Here is a 20,966-nt window from a genome sequence, read left to right on the forward strand (position 1 = left end):
CCCCGTCGATGAGAATGAGGGCGTGCTCGGGCCTCCTTTTCCAAGAAGGACAAACAACTGTAATCAGTGTTTCCCATTTCGCCTCTCCAAAAAATATGATGAAAAAAAAACACAGTACAGTGGCAAGAAAAAGTATGTGGAATTACCTGGATTTCTGCATAAATTGGTCATAACATGTGATCTGATCTTCATCTAAGTCACAACAATAGACAAACACAGTGTGCTTAAACTATTGAATACATCATTTAAACTTTCACAGTGAAGGTTGGGAAAAGTATTTGAACCCCTAGGCTAATGTCTTCTCCAAAAGGAGTCAGCTAAACTGGAGTCCAATCAATGAGATGAGATTGGAGATGCCTTTCCCTATAAAAAAACAGTCACATTTGAGATTGCTATTCACAAGAAACATTGCCTGATGTGAACTATGCCTCGAACAAAAAAATTAATTCCCAAGTTTATCAACACATTTTGCAGGAGAATGTGTCCGCCAATTGAAGCTCATCAGAACTTGGGTGATGCAACAGGACAACAACCCAAAAGACATATAAATTTGCAACATAATTATTTCAACAGAAAAAAAATATGCCTTCTGGAGTGGCCCAGTCAGAGTCCTGACCTCAACCCGAACGTTTGGTTGAGGTTATTGCTGCCAAAGGAGGGTCAACCAGTTATTAAACCCAAGGATTCACATACTTTTGCCACCCTGGACTGTGAATGTTGACATGGTGTGTTCAGTAAAGACATGAAAACGTATAATTGTTTGTGTGTTATTAGTTTAAGTAGACTGTGTTTACAAATTGTTGTGACTTAGATGAAGGTCAGATCAAATGTTATGACCAATTTATGCAGAAATCCAGGTAATTCAAAAGGGTTCACATACTTTTTCTTGCCACTGTATATATAGATACAGTATATATATACAGTACCAGTCAAAGGTTTGCACACACCTACTCATTCCAGGGTTTTCTTTATTTTTACTATTTTCTACATTGTAGAATAATTGTGAAGACAGTACATCGAAACTATGAAATAACACATATGGAATAATCTAGTAAGCAATAAAGTGTTAAACAAATCAAAATATATTTTATATTTGAGATTCTTCAAAGTAGCCACCCTGTGCATTGATGACAACTTTGCACACTCTTGACATTCTCTCAACCAGCTTCATGTGGTGGCCACCTGGAATGCATTTCAATTAACAGGTGTACCTGGTTAATTATGGAATTTCTTTCCTTCAAAAGTGCATTTGAGCCAATCAGTTGTGTTGTGACAAGGTAGAGGCGGTATTAGGGCTGGGCGATATGACAGATTATCACAATATCTTTATATTTTTTCATTCGATAACGATAATTATCACGATATTAATAAAAATCATGTTTGAAAGGTGCATATCTGCTTCAGACTCAAGAATGCCTAATGCCTGAACAAACCACTAGGCAGGTAGCCTAGTGGTTAGAGCATTGGGCCAGTAACTAGCAGGTAGCCTAGTGGTTAGAGCGTTGGGCCAGTAACCAGCAGGTAGGCTAGTGGTTAGAGCGTCGGGTCAGTAACCGAAAGGTTGCTAAATCAAATTTTTACATTTATTTTATTTCACCTATATTTAACCAGATAGGCCAGTTGAGAACAAGTTCTCATTTACAACTGCGACCTGGCCAAGATAAAGCAAAGCAGTGAAACACAAACAACAACACAGAGTTACCCATGGAATAAACAAACATACAGTCAATAACACAATAGAAAAAAAAATCTATATACAGTGTGTGCAAATGAGGTAAGATTAGGGAGGTAAAGCAATAAATAGGCCATAGTGGCGAAGTAATTACAATTTAGCAAATAAACACTGGAGTGATAGATGTGCAGAAGATGAATGTGCAAGTAGAGATACTGGGGTGCAAAGGAGCAAAAAAACAATATGGGGATGAGGTAGTTGGATGGGCTATTTACAGATGGGCTATGTACAGGTGCAATGATCTGTGAGCTGCTCTGACAGCTGATGCTTAAAGTTAGTGAGGGAGATATGAGTCTCCAGCTTCAGTGATTTTTGCAATTTGTTCCAGTCATTGGTAGCAGAGAACTGGAGTGTTGGAGGCTATTTTGTAAATGACATCGCCGAAGTCAAGGATCGGTAGGATAGTCAGTTTTACGGGGGGTATGTTTGGCAGCATGAGTGAAGGATGCTTTGTTGCGAAATAGGAAGCTGATTCTAGATGTAATTTTGAATTGGAGATGTTTAATGTGAGTCTGGAAGGAGAGTGAGTCTGGAAGGAGAGTTTACAGTTTAACCAGACACCTAGGTATTTGTAGTTGTCCACATATTCGAAGTCAGAACCGTCCAGAGTAGTGATGCTAGTCAGAAGGGTGGGTGCGGACAGCGGACGGTTGAAGAGCATGCATTTAGTTTTACTAGCATTTAAGAAAAGCTGGAGGCTACGGAAGGAGTGTTGTAATGCAGTACGCCACAGGATGTTTTTGTGCTGGTCAAATGCAGTCAGGTCTGGAGTGAACCAAGGGCTATATCTGTTCCTGGTTTTACATTTTTTGATTGGGGAATGCTTATTTAAGATGGTGAGGAAAGCACTTTTAAAGAATAACCAGGCATCCTCTAGTGATGGAACTAGGTCAATATCCTTCCAGGATACCCAGGCCAGGTCGATTAGACAGGCCTGCTCGCTGAAGTGATTTAGGGAGCATTTGACTGTAATGAGGTGTGGTCGTTTGACCGCAGACCCATTACGGATGCAGGCAATGAGGCAGTGATCGCTGAGATCCTGGTTGTGTGAGATTGAGGGCATCTAGTTTAGATTGTAGAACGGCCGGGGTGTTAAACATGTCCCAGTTTAGGTCACCTAACAGTACGAGCTCTGAAGATAGATGGGGGGCAATCAATTCACATATGGTGTCCAGGGCACAGCTAGGGGCAGAAGGGGGTCTATAACAAGTGGCAACTGTGAAAGAATTGTTTCTGGAAAGGTGGATTTTTAGAAGTAGAAGCTCGAATTGTTTGGGCACAGACCTGGATAGTATGACAGAACTCTGCAGGCTATCTCTGCAGTAGATTGCAACTCCGCCCGCTTTGGCAGTTCTATCTTGTCGGAAAATGTTATAGTTAGGGATGGAAATTTCAGGATTTTTGGTGGCCTTCCTAAGTCAGGATTCAGACACGGCTAGGACATCTGGTTTGGCAGAGTGTGCTAAAGCAGTGAATAAAACAAACTTAGGGAGGAGGTTTCTAATGTTAACGTGCATGAAACCATGGTTATTACGGTTACAAGGTTTTTACGGTTACAAATGAGAGTGCCTGGGGAATGGGAGTGGAGCAAGGCGCTGCAGGGCCTGGATTAACCTCTACATCACCAGAGGAACAGAGGAGGCGTAGGATAAGGGTATGGCTAAAGACTATAAGAGCTGGTCGTCTAGTGCGTTCGGAACAGAGAGTAAAAGGAGTAGGTTTCTGGAGCTGAAGGATTGAAGGCATAATGTACAGACAAGGGTATTGTAGGATGTGAATACAGTGGAGGTAAACCTAGGCATTGAGTGACGATGAGAGAGGTTTTGTCTCTAGAGACATAATTTAGACCAGGTGAGGTCACCGCATGAGTGGGAGGTGAAACAAAAGGCCTAGCTAAGGAATATTGGACAGGGCTGGAGGCTCTACAGTGAAATAAGACAATAATCACTAACCAAAACAGCAATGGATATTGGGAGAGGCATGCATAGCCAAGTGATCATAGGGACCCGTGGTTAGCTAGGCGAGCTGGAGACACGGCGATTCCGACAGCTAGTGGGCCGGGGCTAGTGGCTGATGGACGGTGTTGGTTCGGGCAAACATCCCTAGATTGGCTGTTGATTGAGGGACATTTAACAATACCATGGCGCAAACTCAAACTTCATCCATGTTCCAAAGAGTGATTTTGCTTCAGATGTTGAAAAAGGTTTGTCATATTACCAAACTTAGCCACCTGTCTACGGAACAATTTGCACCAAACATTGCTCTGCTCTTGGTCGGACTTCAAAAAGCCAAACCACTTCCAAATTACTGAAACAGTTTAACCCTTTTTATCAATAATATATTCTCTTTCTCCATGGCTACACTGCCACTGTTTTCACCCACATCACTCATTTTACGTTGTTAATCGTGGCTACTCCATCATTCGAGATGCTAAGTGGTTTTTAGTGGGCATATACCTCTCCACGTACATATTGTCACTGTTTGGACTGTTTTGCTATCACAGACTGGAACATATTCCGGGATTCTTCTAATGGAATTGAGGAGTACACCACATCAGTCACTGGCTTTATCAATAAGTGCATTGAGGATGTGGTCCCCACAGTGACTGTACATACATACCCCAACCAGAAGCCATGGATTACAGGCAACATCCGCACTGAGCTAAAGGGTAGAGCTGCCGCTTTCGAGATCTAGGACTCTAACCCGGAAGCTTACAAGAAATCCTGCTATGCCCTGCGTTGAACCATCAAATAGGCAAAGCGTCAATACAGGGCTAAGATTGAATCATACTACACCGGCTCTGACGCTCGTCTTATGTGGCAGGGCTTGCAAACTATTACAGTCTACAAAGGGAAGCACAGCTGCGAGCTGCCCAGTGACACAAGCCTACCAGACAAGCTAAATCACTTCTTTGCTCGCTTCGAGGCAAGCAACACTGAGGCATGCATGAGAGCATCAGCTGTTCCGGATGACTGTGTGATCACGCTCTCCGTACCCAACGTGAGTAAAACGTTTAAACAGGTCAACATACACAAGGCTGCGGGGCCAGACAGATTACCAGGGCGTGTGCTCCGGGCATGTGCTGACCAACTGGTAGGTGTCTTCACTGACATTTTCAATATGTCCCTGATTGAGTCTGTAATACCAACATGTTTCAATCAGACCACCATAGTCCCTGTGCCCAAGATCACAAAGGCAACCTGCTTTAATGACTATAGACCCGTAGCACGTCCGTAGCCATGAAGTGCTTTGAAAGGTTGGTAATGGCTCACATCAACACCATTAGCCCAAACAGATCCACAGATAATGCAATCTCTATTGCATTCCACACTGCCCTTTCCCACCTGGACAAAAGGAACACTTATGTGAGATTGCTATTCATTGACTAAAATGTCATGGCATTTGGTGCCCATAGATTTTGTTATAATTTTTGAGTCACTTAGAAGCATAAGAACACGGCATAAGCCATTGCAAAATATCTAGAATTGCTGGAAACAACAAACTTTTGTCTCTGCGGCCAAGAGGTCCTCAACATTTTTGGATCGGAGTCAAAAGTAGTGCACAAATAGGGCACCATTTGGGATACACCCAGAGGCAGAGCTTCCACCATCTTGGCGTTTAGAAGACGTTACTCCTCCTTTAATAGTTGATTCTTGGCAGACCGTACTTTGAATACTTGGTTTTGCTTGACCTTCTCCAAACCTGCCGTTATATGACTGTTATTTTACATGCAATTTTTAGTGTGAATTCTCTGAAGATTCATTGTTAATGACTCGTACAATTAATCCATGTAGATACCTTAGAATTAGGATTAGAACTGTCTTGGAACCTCTGACCATGGCAATTTGACTGGTACACTAATGGGAACGCCCACTACGGTAGATACACCAGGTGTCTCTCTTGCGAAATAGATTTTATTTCAATGAGAAATACAATTATTTATATCAACTTTATTTCTGCATAAGGTGACTAAGAGTTTATTTTCTGGTTGTTTCACATTCATAGGAGGCAAGGACAGACGCAGTGGGCTGATCCTTACCATTCCACTATGTACAGAACAGACCAGTATGGAGGAGCTCAGCTCCACGTTGGATTACCTCCTTGGCATCCCCAGGTAAGATCCCATTACTGGCACACCCTGTATTATCACCATTGACTTATACTGTATACGTCTAGACACATACACTGAGAGAACAAAATATTAGGAACACCTAATATTGAGTTGCACCCCCTTATTGCCCTCAGAACAGCCTCAATTCGTCGGGTCATGGACTCTACAAGGTGTTGAAAGCGTTTCACTGGGATGCTGGCCCGTGTTGACTCCAATGCATCCCACAGTTGTGTCTAGTTGACTGGATGTCCTTTGGGTGGTGGACCATTCTTGATACACACGTGAAACTGCTGAGCATGAAAAACCCATCAGCGATGCAGTTCTTGACACACTCAAACCGGTGTGCCTGGCACCTAAGACTTAAATATTTTGTCTTGCCCATTGAATGGCACACATACACAATACATGTCTCAATTGGCTCAAGGCTTAAAAATAAACCTGTCTTCTCTCCTTCATCTACACTGATTAGAGATGAATAAAAGAAGATTGTCTGTATATAAGGACACCTTGTGAGTTATGTCGCTCCTTAGTATTCCCTTAATCCTCTCCTCCGCCCTCAGGGCGATAGCAAGAGGCTCAATAGCCATATCAAATAGGAAATGGGATAAACAGCAACCCTGCTGGCCCCCGCATGGAGAGGGAAGTAGCTGGAGGTAACATTGTTGGTGCGATCAAAAGCCACTGTGAATAAGTACATAATCTTAATCCAGGAAAGTAATGAGGGGTGTAGGGTATTTTATCTGTTCAAAGGGAAGAGAGACTGCAGAATCTTCAAACAACAACTTATAAGATTTGCAAAAATGGAGCAGTTAACTATGCACTACAACAGTGCATAGTGAAGGACCAACGAACAGAGTTGGCTCTCAGCTGTCAAAGAAAAGTCCAACCTCTTTGTCTATGTGGCAGTTGGCAGATGTGTGCAAACAGTGGGGAACAGAGTGTATAAAATGAGTTTAGCTTGTCTGTGTAGCTTAAGATAGCTGACATTGCCAACATTGTGTGTTCCTTCCTGCAAGATTCCACACAGAGGAGTTCCTGCAGCTAGTACAAACGGGATGTTGCATACTGCGGTCGCACCCGACTCTTATCTGTATGCCCAGCTGTATAACTAAGTCACACAAGGCAACAAGCCTGCATAAGCCAAAAAAAACACTAGCATACACTAGTGGTCAAACGTTTTAGAACACCTACTCAATCAAAGGTTTTTCTTTACCATTTTCAACATTGTAGAACTATGAAATAACATATGGAATCATGTAGTGACCAAAAAATTGTTAAACAAATCTAAATATATTTTATATGACATTTTTGCACACTCTTGAAATTCTCTCAACCAGCTTCAGCTGGAATGCTTTTCCAACTGTCTTGAAGGAGTTCCCACATATGCTGAGCACTTGTTGGCTTCTTTTCCTTCACTCTGAGGTCCTACTCATCACAAACCACCTCAATTTGGTTGTGGTCATGGGATTGTGGAGACCAAATAATTTGATGCAGTACTTCATCACTCTTCTTCTTGGTAAAATAGCCGTTACACAGCCTGGAGGTGTGTTGGTTTTTCTTTGGATTTCCTCCTACCGTATATATTGTGTTATATTCTCCTACATTTTTTAAACATTTCCACAAACTTCAAAGTGTTTTCTTTCCAATGGTACCAATTATATGCATATCCTGGCTTCAGGGCCTGAGCAACAGGCAGTTTACTTTGGGCACGTCAGTCAGGTGGAAATTGAGAACAAAGGGGCCTAGCCTGAAGAAGTTTTAACATAATTTATAATAAGCATTATTGAAAAAAGATAACTAAGCCATAAATCAACCAATGAAATACTGTTGAAACCATTTAGCAAATTTGCTTATACTCCCTTATCATACTGGTGACCTCCCCGCAGAGTTAGCCCTTAGGAAGAAATCCCAACGGTACAGTAGACCCAATCTGGTGACATTTGTATCAAAACAAACAAAGACAAAAACAAACAAACAACACAACAACAGCAATACACTTCTTCATATAAACTGGAGATGGGAAAAAAGTTTCTTAAAGAAACAAATTTGCATATTTACCAAAAGCCCCAGGGGACCGGTAATTAAAAAACAACAACACTGCCTGTTCAATAAAAAATAAACAAATTAGAATAACAATTCAAATTCAAATGATAATAATTCTTAATTATTAGTGTTTACATCTCACCCAATGTCTTCTTTCTTTCTAGTGAGGGTGATTAGGCCTCACCAGGAAGTGAGAATAGAGGTCATGCAACCCCTTTAAAGGTTTTCTTTCTCTTTTCGTTGGAGCTGATAGCCAGAGCGAATTTACGAACCATCCACATTAACAATGTCCATTGAGAACGCACAACGACTGTACCATTTAGCTAAGCTAAGAAAGACATGAATAATCAAGTCAATAAACGTTGGGTAGTTGGAAAGCATATAGTTAATATACTGAAAAGTTTGATGTATTAGTAGCCAACTAACCTTAGGTAGTTAGCAAATATATATTACCGGTACATACTGCTGTAATGATATGCTATGCGGTTCATAAGGATAGAGTAACTAACAAATTGTCAGCCAACATAACGTGTAATGTAACTTATTTGAAAAGTCATTACTTTATAACATTGCTCAACATTTTCTTTACTTTTGTCATAATTAGTTAAAGCAATGAATTTGTATCCACTCTTGCCGGACTTCTGATGTATATTATCTGCCATTTTAAAACGTTGTGAAGCCACGCCCATTTTCAGAACAATTGTATTATGGGTCCTAAAAGCACGGAAATAGTGTCCACTGCTTGTATACTTCGTATTTTGCCGAATGGAGTATGACATCCGGGAACATTTGGCATACTACTATGACCAATAATTATACTAAATACTCAATTTACTTAACTAACGGTACGGTTAGTGCGATTATTCTGAGTACATCTAATATTTTTGGTTTTATCGGTTTTGCTTTTTTGTTTAAAGAATGCTAACATCAAAACGCTTGTGTATTGAGCTTTTGATTGTTCTTACATGTCATTGTGCCAACTCACAATAGCATCACAGAATTATTTAATAGATTAGAATTTTTCCTTCGGCAGGGAAATGCTGCCCAATTTTATCCATGATTAGATTTTTTTCATATTCAAGCCGAATTGGTAGAATGCTCTTGCGCTTCTTTTAATGCCTTTATGGCTTTGTTATAGTTTACCTCTTCTATTCTATCTGTCAGAAACAACAGATGACATTTCAATGGTGGTTATTTTTGCGCCTCTCTCAACTGTGTCGAGAGTGTCTAGATTTCATCACTCACGGCTCTAATATATGTACTTTTTTAAATTAATGAATTAATGATAAAATTTTTACCCCAATTGTTAGTAGTTACGATATTGTCTCATCGCTACAACTCCCGTATGGGCTCGGGAGAGACAAAGGTCGAAAGCCATGCGTCCTCCGAAACACAACCCAACCAAGCCGCACTGCTTCTTAACACAGCGCGCATCCAACCCGGAAGCCAGCCGCACCAATGTGTCGGAGGAAACACCGTGCACCTGGCAACCTGGTTAGCACGCACTGCGCCCGGTCCGCCACAGGAGTCGCTAGTGCGCGATGAGACAAGGATTTCCCTACCAGCCAAACCCTCCCTAACCCGGATGACGCTAGGCCAATTGTGTGTCGCCCCATGGACCCCCCGGTTGCGGCCGGCTGCGAATATATGTCCATTTAAAATTTTTTTCAAGGTAATGATACCCACTTCCACGGAGAGTAGTTATGGTATTTGTACCTTTTAATTGGTCACGGCACCTGATACCTTGTATTAGAACTCATACTGAGGCGTCTGCCATTTTACTACTGGAGAATACAGAAGACCTAATGTTTTATACCAGTGTCAAGCTTCAAATATCACTGTTGTTTACAACACTTATTACCAAAATTAGGATCCATCTTCTGTCCATAATCTAAATCTCTTGTCAATACACACACACTCAGGAAACAAAAAACAAACACACAAAATAAAAGTATTTGGTTAAGAACATCTTCCTTTCTTATAATTTACAAGGAGTCATTTCTTCTCCGTCAAAATCTTTTTTAATTACTCTATGTAATTTTACGTTTTGTACCCACATGGTAGTTCCTCCTATGCAATTTCCATGTAGGTTTTCAATGTTTTGTATTACATTTGTATTAAATAGTATCTGCAAAACACCAGTCTCAATGTCAACAGTGAAGATGTGACTCCGGAATGCTGGCCTTCTAGGCAGAGTTCCTCTGTCCAGTGTCTGTGTTCTTTTGCCCATCTTAATCTTTTCTTTTTATTGGCATGTCTGAGATATGGCTTTTTCTTTGCAACTCTGCCTAGAAGGCCAGCATTCCGGAGTCACCTCTTCACTGTTGACGCTGAGACTGGTGTTTTGCAGATACTATTTGATGAAGTTGTTCTGTTGTACGAGATATTCAGTTTCTTGGCCATTTCTCTCATGGAATAGCCTTAATTTCTCAGAACAAGAATAGACTGACGAGTTTCAGAAGAAAGCTCTTTGTTTCTGGCCACTTTGAGCCTGTAATCGAACCCACAAATGCTGATGCTCTGGATACTCAACTAGTCCAAAGAAGGCCAGTGTTATTGCTTCTTTAATTAGCACAACAGTTTTCAGCTGTGCTAATATAATTGCAAAATGATTTCTAATGATCAATTTGCCTTTTAAAATGATAAACTTGGATTAGCTAACACAACGTGCCATGGAACACAGGAGTGATGGTTGCTGATAATGGGCCTCTGTAAACCTATGTGGATATTCCATAAAAAATCAGCCGTTTCCATCTACAATAGTCATTTACAACATTTGCAATGTCTACACTGTATTTCTGATCAATTTGATGTTATTTTAATGGACAAAAACGTGCTTTCTTTCAAAAACAAGGAAATGTCTAAGTAACCCCAAACTTTTGAACGGTAGTGTAAATAGTAAAGTACATATCCCCCTAAAAACTACTTAAGTAGTACTTTCAAGTATTTTTACTTAAGTACTTTACACCACTGTATAAAGTGGTGGTCCCATGTTTCATGAGCTGAAATAAAAGATCCCAGAAATGTTCCATATGCACAAAAAGCTTGTTTCTCTCAAATGTTGTGCTCTAATTTGTTTACATCCCTGTTAGTGGGCATTTTCCTTTGCCAAGAGTATCCATCCACCTGACAGGTTTGGCATATCAAGAAGCTGATTAAACAGCACGATCATGCTGAGGACAATAAAAGGCCACTCTAAAATGTGCAGTTTTGTCACAAAACACAATGTCACAGATGTCTCAAGTTTTGGGGGAGCATGCAATTGGCATGCTGACCTCAGGAATGTCCACAATATAATTTAATGTTAATTTCACTTCAATAAATCACCTCCAAAGTTGTTTTAGAGAATTTGGCAGTAGGTTCAACCAACCTCAGAACCGCAGACCGCGTGGATGGCGTTGTGTTGGCTAACGGTTTTCTGATGTCTACGTTGTGAACAGAGTGTCGGTGGGGTCATGGTATTCGCAGGCATAAGCTACTGACAACGAACACAATTGCATTTTATCGATAGCAATTTGAATTCACAAAATAACATGACGAGCTCCTGAGGCCCATTGTTATGCCCATTTTTTAAGGTATCTGTGACCGACAGATGCATATCTGTATTCCCAGTCATGTGAAATCCATAGATTAGGGCCTAATTTATTTATATCAATTGACTGATTTCCTCATATGAACTGTAACTCAGTAAAATCTTTGACGTTGATGCATGTTGCGTTTATTTTTTTGTTCAGTATACTGTATATTGAGTTAAGGATAGGTTGCTGATAGGTGGCTCCATTGCCTTTGAAAAAGCACTTGTGTAGCAACACTATTGCATACTCATTGGCCTCTCAGCATTCTATTTAGATTGAGATAGTTCTGCTACATTAGTCGGTAGGAGAGATAAACGAAATAATATGCTAAGAAGGATCACGCTATGTAAGCTTATGTCTCCTGCATGATGATCACACACTTCTGTTCAATATTTACCTTGGCTTTATGGTCCTCTGTGGCTCAGTTGTTAAGAGCGTGGCACCAAGGTTCTGGGTTCAATTGCTGTAGTCATGCTTACTTCATCTGCATATATGAAACTGTCTTATTTAAAAGGGCCAGATTGGGATCCTTGGTGTCAGATTCATGGAGCAAGAGCACACATTATTACAGGTAGACGTAATTACCATGTTTTTTTCCCTATCTTCTCTCCTCTCTTCAGTGACAAGTGTAAAGCAAGAGGCTTCACAGTCATCGTGGATGGACGGAAGTCTCAGTGGAACATAGTGAAGACGGTGGTGCTCATGTTGCAGGTAGGAACTGATAGAAGAAAGGGTTCATGTTGCAGGTAGGAACTGATAATCAGGGCAGATGTGTTCCTTTAAGGATAAAACCACAGTTTACCCCCACACTACAGCGAGATGAGAAGTCCATATTTCTGTGGATCAAATAGAAGAAGGCCTGTCTAACTACTCCCTTTGGAATGTATAGTGGAATACATTACAGTCATATAGAGTGAATACTAATAAAATCATCTACAATTTGACAGAATGATGACTCATATAGGGCAAGGACATGGAGTTTATTGCAGTCAGTCAGTTGCTACTGTCTGTGTTATACTCTGCATAGAAACAGTCAGGAGATTATAGACGTCTGCTATAACATATTCTTTTAGGGGAGGGAGTGGTAAGGTTGGTCGATATGGCCTAAAAAACATATCTAGATTTTTTCAAATTTATGGGTGATTCACGATATATATAGATTTAAATAAGCTTTGTTGCACAATACAATACTGCATTTCAAACACTCAGGAATAATCTTAATGAATTCAGGGCTTGTAAAATTATATCTAGGCTAAATATAAGCCTTCCACTACCACTAATCATTTCATTATTTTATCAGAATAGTTTAACCTGCTTTTTTTTGCAATAATCACTAATCTGGCTTTCACATCTGTCTGTGAACATAATTTATTTTTAACAGATTTAACCAGAACCATGCAATATGCACATCCACTAATAATGACCGTCTTCTGGTAGCAGCAGTAGTGGATTTAGGTATGGGCGACACGGGCAGCCGCCCAGGGCAGCGCAGGGCGCCCAGACAAACATTTTTGGAATGGAGACATTTGCACGATCGGTTTTCTATTGCTCATTTGCACGTCGCGTCAATGATATCATGTCACTGTGTGGGACTGTGGGTCAAATAACCTTGTCGGAGTGGCCACCCTGATTCTAGTTGGTGAGCTAGGCAGGCTACTGCCTGGGAAGGTCTCCCACTCAGAAGTACGAGATGGGGAGGGTGGGGGGGGGGTAGGTTGACCTCAGGTCTCCCCACTGGAAGCCCGAGGTAGTGGGAGCGGGGGAATCTATCAATTAGCGCTCCACTAACTTTGTACAGTACTAAAACCAGTCACACTATGAAATGCTGCCAAATAAACCACAATTAATTCATAATACTGTGAATATATATAGTTTCACAGACATATTGTTGCATTTTTTTTCTGGTTTGTGCGAAATTGTTAAGAATAATATAAAACAAGTCTGCACACCACCAAGGTGAATTGGTTTAGTCTTGAGTCTTGGTTGACAGTGTTGGGGGATGGGTAATGTATTGATGCTCGAGTGTCAAATCTACACAAATGGATAAGAAAAGGTCTAAGCCATCAGTTTAGGAAAAAGATGAAAGAAGAGAAACGCGCAAAAGATAAAGGTATGTAGCTACTTAAAAGACGTCTATATTATGCTGATATTTTGTATATTTTGCGATATATTGAGTCTTTTGGGATGCGTTGAAACGGGAGTTCGCCCAGGGAGCCGCTACTGGGTAGCAGGCATTACAGAAATGTAACATAGGTCTCATAAACAATCTCTCTAGCACAAGCCCACGTGCTAGTGAGTAGCCAGCTAATCTGTATATTTCAAGTCTAGCCAACTTGGATGTCTTTGCTTGCTAACAAGGTAGAACAGTTGAACTGTTATGAATACACCCTCCGGTCCGTCTCCAACTGTTTGAACAACATAGCCTGTTCACTTTGTTTAGATGTTGATATCAAGTGGGCTACCTGGATGAGAAGATGCTTATTTCTCAGAATGAGAACGTGTTGCCAATTCCTTATATAAATGTGACTTTTTATCCTCCTTGCACATTTTTAAAACACTAGACAGCTGCTAGCACATAACAGTCTGGCTAAAATGCTGCTAGCATACATCATGGTACCGGAAATGCTGTTAGCAGAAACCAAGCATACATTTCCCAAAATCATGTTCATTGATACTCCTGTTTTAGTATGGTCTGCTCTGTTTTACATTTGGGGAGTTGAGACATAAAAAGGGTATCGCTAAAAAAGTTAAGTTCTTGTCTATTACAGTAAAATAATATCTTAATGTGTTCCGGTGTCCATATGACCGATTCTGTTGAACCAAACCTCAAATGCAAAAAGCGAGTTGAAACTGCTTATGGTCAGAGAGGAAGAAGTGATCTTTTAGTAGAGCCCTGCACTGGCATGAATTTTAAGCCCGAGTCCTACCCAGGCCTGCGACATTCAGGCCCTACCCTACCCAGGTCCGATTGCATCTACTAAATTTAAAGCCTGGCCCGGCCTGAAACCCGAAATAACATCCTCTATTAGTAAATCCATTAGCTGCTCCTCTCTTTCTGTCACTTTCTGTCTGAGAGCAGGCAGGTCATGGCGCTCTGAGTCTGAGTATCTATAGCAACGGCTCGGTTTAGGCTGCTCTGCTCCAGGACGAGACATGAGACAGCAGTGAGCTGTTAGCTACTTTTTGCCGCTCTAAACTCAAGGAACATAATTATTTTCTGTGAAATAATCTCTCCTGTTTTATATTTGACGATGTTGAATCACTTCTGACATCATGTTATGATCTTAGTCAGATATGACTGTACTGTGCAGCAGAGCACGAGCAAATGGCTCAGCTTCAAAATGTTAGTGATCAATGTATTGATACCCGAGCCCTGCCCGTACCTTAGTTATTGATGAAAAAACAGACCTTTACCCTTCCCAACCCAATGTATAATGTCGGGCTCGGGTCAGATATCTGAGTTCTAATCTTTCATTGTGGTTGTTCTGAGTGGCAGGGGGAGGGGCTTGGTGTCTGTGTGAGTGGGAAGGTGCACACAGCACAGATGGAGTGAAGGAGACGAGGCCAAAAAGACAAATGGCACAAAAAAAATGATACAGGCATTTGGAACATCACGCTAAGACATTAATTCAAATGAATTCGATATAACGCCCAGTCCGAGAGTGGGGATATAAAAATACTTTCACATGAGGATGTGTTCTGTTCCCAATGGCCTATTTAACAATGTTCAGCAGATTTAACCCTTTAAAACCCATGTCTCTTTATCTTTAATTATCCCTGTGAATATTCATGACTGTGACGATGTAGCAATTTCCTGCAGTCAAATGACCTAGTGGCCCCATGGGTGGAATGTTATTAATATTTTTCATAATTCATAAACATATATGTTTTTATAAAGTGAAAATCTGGTGTTTCTATGTCAAGCAGTTTTGTTATATTTCAGTCTTCTGTGATGTATATAAAGTATAGTATTGGGATGCAAACTCAAAATTGAATAAATGTCAAATCTATATCTGACATGGTAGAGGTGTCTTATTTTTTTAAAGCCCGTAACTGTGTGTGTGTAAGATGTATACTTTTGTTTCAAAGTAGATTTGTTTAAGACTACCAAGAAGCACTCTGTGTGACCCTGATTTATCCCATTGCAGTAGAAGGCTAATGATTAATTAGCACAGTATACAATAGAGGAGCAGATGTCTGAGTGAGAAGCAGACAGACGTGGACATGAAGTTGCCACAGGGGAACCATCTTGGCCTACCTCCACCACATTAACAGCTCTCTGCCAATCAGAACGTGACAAAGAGCCTTGGAGGAGAAATAAAATGGTGGTCCCAACCCAGATGTTGCATTCTGTCTGTGCCATAAAACATTACAGTGATGAGCTATGTAGTTAAATATGGTGCAATATGCATTATGCATGGTCCCTGGCAAATAAAATAAAAGAATAAAAGAAATAGACATCTCAGATCAAATCCATCCCCAGCAGTCAAGTGAAAAGTAATTAAGACAAAAGGGAATCTAAGCTGATTACGTTTGAAGAAGAGTAGTCTAATCGATCTCCTGACTGGGCTGTGTAATTTCTCCATCTGCCTAATTATGCCTTTAAACAATGTTTTCCCCTGAAGTCCATGCTCTGGTTTGGGCTCAACATCCCTGCTGTTTCAGTCAGTTTTGTCCATTTGATGCCTAGTGAATAGGACCCAGGCTCTGACCTCCATCCACTTTGCAGTGTGGCCTATGTCAGCAGACAGACTGAGCTCTGTTTGTCTCTGCTGTAGTCTGCAGTCTGCCTGCCCCGGACCTGGGTTCAAATACTATTTGAAATTATTCCAAATATTTTAGCTGTGCCTGGTTGAGCTTCCTTTGCTTAATGAACCAAACCAATAGTAGAGTCCCAAAACTGGCAGGCTAGGCAGGCGAGAGCAAAATATTTTAAAGATTTCAAAAACTATTTGAACCCAGTCTGCATTCTGCCCTGTCCTGGTTTTGTCACTGCAGATTGGCTATACAGTCCCCTGCTATCTATAGACCTCTGCAGAAACAGGACCAGAATAGATAGGATGACAGTATGAAATGTACATTCTGTCTGACACACTAATCTGCCTGCCACTGACTGGGGAAATTCCTGCAGGATTTCATGAAAACTGTGATGCACTACAGGGTTATATATATTTATATATTTTTACACTCTTAAAAAAAAGGGTTCCAAAGGGTTCTTCGGCTGCCCCCATAGGCAAACCCTTTTTGGTTCCAGGTAGAAAGAACTCTTTTGGGTTCCATGTAGAACCCTCTGTGGAAATGGTTTTTACATGGGTAAAATGGTTCTTCAAAGGGTTCTCCTTTGGGGATAGCCGAAGAACCTTTTTATGTTATAGATAGCACTTTTTTGATAGAGTATACCAGTGTCATTCAATTTGAAACTCTGCTTACAAACATCTTATAAACCATCAGTAACTGTATGTTAACATTACATAAACCTATCGGTTTATTTCTGTGTCCAATTAACCACCCAAAGCCTATACCATTTTGCTAAAGACATAGTATTTCATTTTGATATCATCCCATTTTCTGTAGAATGTGATTCCAGCAGAGGTGTCCCTGGTGTGTGTGGTGAAGCCTGATGAATTCTGGGACAAGAAGGTCACTCATTTCTGCTTCTGGAAGGAGAAGGACAGACTAGGCTTTGAGGTGAGTGTCTTGTCTCTCTCACTTTCTCCTTCTCTCTCTTTAGCCCCCTTCTCGCTCATCTCTCTCTCTACATCTCTCCCTCTCTTTCTCCCCCCTCACTCTCCCCTAATAATGTTATATCTCTGAGCAGCAGAATCCTATCCGCCTTCACCTCCCAGAGGGACAGATTATGACCAGAATTGAATTTACTTTCCTTCACAAACCAATGATTTCTATGTTGGTGGTTGGGCGGCATACAAATTGATAGAGATAGAGAGATGATGCTTTTTATTTTGCTTCAGTCAGTATTATATTTGGCCTTGTGTTGTGAACCTCTTCAGCAATGCTGTTCTTTATCTCGGGCCCAGATCTGTTTGTGCTATATAGCCAACACATTTGATTGTTGTTATTGCAATTGCTAGGGATTTTCTGATGAATTATTTGTGCTTGTGTGCTCTACAACAGCCCTCAAATATAGCCTATCAATCACTAACATACCCCCGAGGAATTGCTGACCATATGCTATAGACCACTAGGCAAATTAAGCTCTCTGTCAATTGCGGCTGATAGATAGGTGACCAAGGTCTGTTGTGGTAGACAGCATGGCATCATTATACTTTTTTAAGTGCACTGTGTGGTGATTTAGAAGGTAGAACTTTATGGCAGTAAGTCACCATTTTCTCAGCGCTAGATTAATATGACTTATTAAATATTCATGCATCGTGTTCCATTTCAACCTCCCATATGGCTTCTGTCATCTCTTCCTATACCCCCTGAAGGAATTAAATTAGTAGAGGGGCGGGGGACACACTCCTCAAGTTTCTATGTTTGTTCTCTGAGATGGGAGAGATGTAGCTAGTATTCCTTGTTTATATTTTAGTGCTAGAAGTCCCTTCACAACAGAGTGATAGTAATGGAAGTATGGCGTATGGATACATGCTAGTTTGTCTGATAGTAATGGAAGTATGGCGTATGAATACATGCTAGTTTGTCTGATAGTAATGGAAGTATGGCGTATGAATACATGCTAGTTTGTCTGATAGTAATGGAAGTATAGAGTATGGATACATGCTAGTTTGTCTGATAGTAATGGAAGAATGGCGTATGAATACATGCTAGTTTGTCTGATAGTAATGGAAGTATGGCGTATGAATACATGCTAGTTTGTCTGATAGTAATGGAAGTATGGAGTATGGATACATGCTAGTTTGTCTGATAGTAATGGAAGTATGGAGTATGGATACATGCTAGTTTGTCTGATAGTAATGGAAGTATGGAGTATGGATACATGCTAGTTTGTCTGATAGTAATGGAAGTATGGAGTATGGATACATGCTAGTTTGTCTGATAGTAATGGAAGTATGGAGTATGGATACATGCTAGTTTGTCTGATAGTAATGGAAGAATGGAGTATGGATACATGCTAGTTTGTCTGATAGTAATGGAAGTATGGAGTATGGATACATGCTAGTTTGTCTGATAGTAATGGAAGTATGGAGTATGGATACATGCTAGTTTGTCTGATAGTAATGGAAGTATGGAGTATGGATACATGCTAGTTTGTCTGATAGTAATGGAAGTATGAAGCAGGAATACCTGGTAGTAGTAGTTAATCTGACTTTCTGTCTACAGTATGGTCTCGTTCAGCGTTGACTAACACTGTCATCATGTTGCTTGGCAACAGTAATGTATATCAAGAGCAGATGCTGGCTGCAGTATAACATTACTGTCTTCAGCATGTCAACCTAGTGTGTGTGTGTGCGTGCGTGTGTGTGCACGTCTGTGATTGTGTGTGTGTGCGTGCCTTAGTTTTGTGAGTGTTTATATATGCAAGTGTGTGTGTGGAAAGAGTGTCCTGGAACACACTAATACAGAGACTGCTCAGTAGAGGTCTTTCTTGTTGTTTTTGCTCCAACAGTTCTGTGTTCATCTGGACCAGCAGTTCCTTCTAGATCTTCCTCACTATAACATGTCTGTGTTGATCTGGACCAGCAGTTCCTTCTAGTTCTTCCTCACTATAACATGTCTGTGTTGATCTGGACCAGCAGTTCCTTCTAGTTCTTCCTCACTATAACTCCCCTGCTAGACCAGATGGCTCTGTTGGATGGCTGAGGTGGTCAATTTATTGGCATTGGAAATGAAAGGGAATTAGGGGGAAATACTTGGAAATTAAAGTTGACCTACTTTAGTTTAGACAGGGTGGATCGGGTGCTTGTATTCATTGAACTTTACTATTGAGGAATTAAATATCTTTGAACTTTGAACTAAGTGGTTGGCTGACCTGTATGGCATCTACTACCCAGAACCAATCTGGCATGAATATGTGTCACGACTTTCCCGCCGAAGTCGGTCCCTCTCCTTGTTCGGGCGGCGTTCGGCGGTCGACATCCGGCGGTCGATGTCACCGGCCTTCTAGCCATCGTCGATCCACTTTTCATTTTCCATTTGTTTTGTCTTTGTCTTACACACCTGGTTTCAATTCCCCAATTACTTGTTCATTATTTAACCCTCTGTTCCCCCATGTTTGTTTGTGAGTAATTGTTTGTATGTAATACGGTCCGTTATGTGGGAACGCTTTATTGTATTGTATTTGTCTATTTTGAGTAAATTACGTTTAATTACTCATATCTGCTGTCCTGTGCCTAACTCCGCTACACAAGTGACACACAGACCACATTGCAATATGGGAATGTAACAGGGCATGAAAACCCTGTAGAAGCAGTGAATTCTCCCTCGTAGTGCCTGCCACCTCAATCTCAAAAGACTAGCTATTTGGCTTGTTTTGACATGCATTGCATTGCAAATAACCTTGCACTATAAATCAGTCAGTCACAATTTACACACAATATATAATGGATTTAATGATCTCGAATGTGGCCATTCTATTTTGAGGGGACACAATCTTGTGTTCATGTAATTATCTCACAGTTAGACAAAGTATCACTTGTGGTAGAGACTAGAGAGCTGACTCACTGACTCACAGCTAAACAATAATGCCACTAGTTTTAAACCCTCTGCTTGATCTACCTTTCCGTTTCAAAGCACTTCAATTACGATTCTGAGCTGAGCTTACACCCCAGAGCCCATATTTGAAAAGTTTCTCAGAGTAGGAGTGTTGATCTAAAAGGAAAAACTGATCTTAGAGCAACACTCCTGCTCTGAAATGTTTTTCAAGTACTGGCCCTGAGGGTGTAAGCTCAGCTCACATATTAAAGAGGTGGTTTCATGAACAAATGTCTCTATCCAGATGTAATTGATACATACTGGGCTGTGGAAGAGAAGGGAAGGGTCTGTTTTCACTTTTGATTTTCTTTCTGCTTCTCTTCTCTTTCGGAGGTGTGACTAAAGTGTTGCCCCATCTGCCATCCCAATTTTCACTATAACCATCAGACTGTTTTTTCCCCTTCGTCTTTGGAAGCTAATCGCCATATAAATAAATGCACTTGTGAACAGAAAATGTGTGTCTGTGCGAGCCACGTGTGTGTTACCTGGCCTTGTTAGTCATATCCCACTGGGCACAGACTTCAATTCAACATCTAGTATGTATCAAGGAGTCAGTCAGTCTGCGTGTGGGAAATTATCAGAATTAAAATCATGTGTTGCTTTCTCTGCAGCACGATGATGACTCTGTGTGTGCATGCATCTGTGTTGTGTTCCTGTGTGTGTGTATCCAGGAAGAGACCAAAGCAAGACAAACCCGTGACATAACATTAGCATTATGATTCCTCTAACTCTGTAGTCCTTCAGGTTTGATTCCTCTATGTGGTTCTTCAGGGTTGATTCCTCTAACTCTGTAGTCCTTCAAGGTTGATTCCTCTAACTCTGTAGTCCTTCAGGT

At 40.8% G+C, this 20,966-nt stretch overlaps 1 protein-coding gene across 2 annotated transcripts in view; it reads left to right on the forward strand.

The window, feature by feature from the left end:
* The window catches only part of LOC124047052 (SEC14 domain and spectrin repeat-containing protein 1), a 54,048-nt gene that overhangs the window by 5,674 nt on the left and 27,408 nt on the right, over positions 1-20,966 (forward strand). For both annotated transcript variants that reach the window (XM_046367769.1, XM_046367770.1), the window contains exons 4-6: positions 5,738-5,846; positions 12,082-12,172; positions 17,036-17,149. In XM_046367769.1, the coding sequence (XP_046223725.1) occupies positions 5,738-5,846; positions 12,082-12,172; positions 17,036-17,149 (314 nt within the window). The remainder of the gene's footprint in view (positions 1-5,737; positions 5,847-12,081; positions 12,173-17,035; positions 17,150-20,966) is intronic.

The sequence above is a fragment of the Oncorhynchus gorbuscha genome, linkage group LG01 (assembly GCF_021184085.1).
Source record: "Oncorhynchus gorbuscha isolate QuinsamMale2020 ecotype Even-year linkage group LG01, OgorEven_v1.0, whole genome shotgun sequence".
NCBI lineage: Eukaryota > Metazoa > Chordata > Actinopteri > Salmoniformes > Salmonidae > Oncorhynchus > Oncorhynchus gorbuscha.